The sequence below is a fragment of the Buceros rhinoceros genome, unplaced genomic scaffold, assembly GCF_000710305.1.
Source record: "Buceros rhinoceros silvestris isolate BGI_N320 unplaced genomic scaffold, ASM71030v1 scaffold11361, whole genome shotgun sequence".
NCBI lineage: Eukaryota > Metazoa > Chordata > Aves > Bucerotiformes > Bucerotidae > Buceros > Buceros rhinoceros.
The window spans coordinates 30,229-33,213 of record NW_010393702.1 but is presented as its reverse complement, the minus strand read 5'-3'; the positions used below and the strand labels follow the sequence as shown (position 1 = coordinate 33,213).

The following is a 2,985-nucleotide window of genomic DNA, read 5'->3' as shown; positions in this document are numbered from 1 at the left end:
TTCCTGCGGACCCACGCCCCAAGGATTTAATCTGATCAGACAGGGCTGTGGAGTCACGTCACGCTTCCCCTATAAAGCAATAAGGAAATCCAGCTCCTCAAAGAGCCCCTTCTAGAACTAAGGGTGGCTGGAAGTTCTCTCCGTGGTGCCCAGCACGTTTTGGCAGTGTTACCAAATGCAAGCACCTCCAGCTGGTGTCTCCAAGGTGACTCCAGCACGCACCACTTCATGGCTCTTTAGGAAAAGCACATGTTTAGAGGACCTTTTGTTTTACAGTCACAGGTAGTCACTCCCTCCCAGGACTCTTGTCAGTCTACAGACCTGTCCACCTGTATTCTGTTAACACATCAGCTATCAAAGTCATTTAACGTCAGCAGGCATTAACGGAGGGTCAGAGGAGCAGCTGATCAGTTATGGCTTCACTCAACAAACCTTGGATCACAGTCAATAAGTGCCCAGCCTCCATGGAATTTCTCATCATCTGGTAAGAGCAGTTTCATGTAGCTCTGCAGCAGCTGGCTGATCAGTTCCTGATGGCTCCTCAGGTTCTCCCTGTGCAGGGCTTCATGTTCCTTCTCTTTTGTGAATATGGAGTAAAGATCCTCGGTCACAGGGACACCCTGCATCAAATCTAAATAAAACCCACAAAACACAGAACGAGCAGCCAGCCGTTAAGAGTGATGTACAGCGACAGCCTGTGGATTTCTCTGTGAATGCCGCCCAAGTGTTGGTATCTGGAGATGGTCTGGGAGAACAGTTATTCCTTCTGAACAGAATGTTCCCTCTAACTGAAAGCTCAGCAGGCATAACGCTATGTTCTCTCTGTGAAAAGGAGTTCACTCACCATTTTAAGAAACACTTGCTACATAAATTTAACTTTATCTAAAAGGAGAGACGTTACAAGAAGTTAAAGTGACGTTAGGAGCAAATTCTGCAGTGAGTGGCACTGCATCTATTGCACGTATTCCCCCTGCATTGAGCGGTGTTTGGGCTCCACACGGAGAATGACTCCCCTATGGTGTCCACTACACACACATGAACATCACAGACACTCGGGGGTGGGGGGCGGGAATCCTCAGTCAGAAAGATAAAGCCAAGATGATGCTGAGTTGAAATCGTATTCTTACCTATGACTGCTTGCCTATAAGCATCCCTGAAACGATTCAGGTAGTATCTGTTCGCAGAGTTCACTCCATCCTTCATCACCCCCGCCAGCTTCCTCTCACCAGTCCGTGTGAAGTCACCCTGTGACACAGAACACGCAAATCACACACACGCACCACTCTGACGTAGCAGTCTGAGCTCAAAAGCTTTGGCTTTCTGAAATCCAGAACTGAACAGATGACGACTCAGAGATTACATTCAGCTGTTTCATCCAGGAGCTGACATCCTGCCATCAATCACTGGGATGCCTGACTAGCCCCCAGAGCCCCTCAGAACATCTTCAGAACATGCTGGAACAACGGAGAAGAATGGAGCTACTAAAAAACGGTTTTCATCTCCTCGGCTTCTGCGTCCGAAACAAGACACACATAACACTGAAGGAAAAATAGTACCTGTCCTCGGAGCTCAGAACAAAAGGAAGGCTCTAGGCCACGGAAGGCTCAGCATGTGAATCAATACCACTCCCAGCAGTTACACTGCATTAGAGGATTCTGCTTTCAGAGACCCTGACTGCTGGCACACAGCAGTTCTGAGCGCCACGCCAACTGCTGCGAAGAGCATATGCAGTGTGTTTCACCTGCGATTTGAAAGAAATACCACAAGCAAACTGGAAATAAATTTAATCCATGAACCTCAGCGGTGAGTAGAGAAATCTTCAAGCAGAACAGCTGAACCTTTAGATCTATAAAGCCAGTTCTGTACTTCAGATTCACAACCAAGACAAGCATGCCAGGCTGGCTTTTATACATTAATATTAAAAAAAAAAAAAATGAAATAGACTAAAAGTTCAGCAGAGAGATTTAAGAAGAGATTTGAGTATTAAGCATTTCTGCTGTAACGGGTTTTCCAAACACCGGAACACTAGAAATCGTCCAGCCAGTGGCCATAGGCAGGAAGCAGCTCGACTGCTCTGCCTTCTCAAAGCAGGAGTGACCACAAGGAGCCTCACGCCTGGTTTCCGATCTCGGTAGATGGTCTGCAGCACAAGTACTTAAGAGTCACGAATACCACCCTAATGCCTACATATCCTGATCTTCATCCCTCAGAGTATTTTTCTAAGGACTGTAACAGTGCTTAAGTTTAAGCCGAAGGAAGGCGTATGACAGCTCTGAAAGCTCTTACTCAGCTGTGCTTTCTATCCAGACATGAGAACCACAGCAGCAAGCTGAGATACGGCCAGCACTGCCACAGGACGCCTGGACACTCGCCTCTTCTCCAGTTCGCACTGAGTGGATACAGAAAGTTCTTCTGTTTAAAGGCCTCCTCTCTCCAAGACAAACCCATGCAGAGTATTTGCCTCGCTCTGTTCCCCCGGCAGAGCTCTCTGGCGGGCACAAGCCCGGACCTTCACGTACTGCTCCTGGTGGGAGCAGACGGCGCTCCCCACCCCTTACCTTCAAGGCTGCGGTGCCAGCGTACTGCCGGCTTATGGCGTCCCCGTTGTTCGCCCATATTATCTGGTAGATCCTATTGCATTTTCCTGGCAGAGGCTGTTCTGGGGGCATCACACCCAGTTTTTTCAGCTGGAATTTGACACATGCACGTTACTATAAGGTTCAAGATAAAAGTCATTCTCAACATTAGAGCTCGATAAAGAAAATGGGAACACCTGCCAAGCATTTAACTGTTAAATTTTCTATGCTCTGAGAAGGAACCCATTCAGCTAATTTGCCAGATGAAACAAATTGTTAGCCATGACTCAATTCACTGTTAAACATCCTATCACTGGACACAGCCGTAAGATATTCATTATGGATCTAGGACTCAATCCTCAAAAAAAAAAAAAAAAAAAAACAACTTGAGGGAAAACACATTACCCAG

The 2,985-nt window shown here is 47.1% G+C and overlaps 1 protein-coding gene across 1 annotated transcript in view; it reads right to left on the bottom strand.

Annotated features, from left to right (window-relative positions):
* The window catches only part of INPP5F (inositol polyphosphate-5-phosphatase F), a 25,669-nt gene that overhangs the window by 5,676 nt on the left and 17,008 nt on the right, over window positions 1–2,985 (bottom strand). Inside the window, exons 13-15 of the mRNA XM_010144959.1 lie at window positions 2,559–2,687; window positions 1,128–1,245; window positions 433–631 (exon numbers count right to left, since the gene is read on the bottom strand). Coding sequence (XP_010143261.1) covers window positions 433–631; window positions 1,128–1,245; window positions 2,559–2,687 — 446 coding nt within the window. The remainder of the gene's footprint in view (window positions 1–432; window positions 632–1,127; window positions 1,246–2,558; window positions 2,688–2,985) is intronic.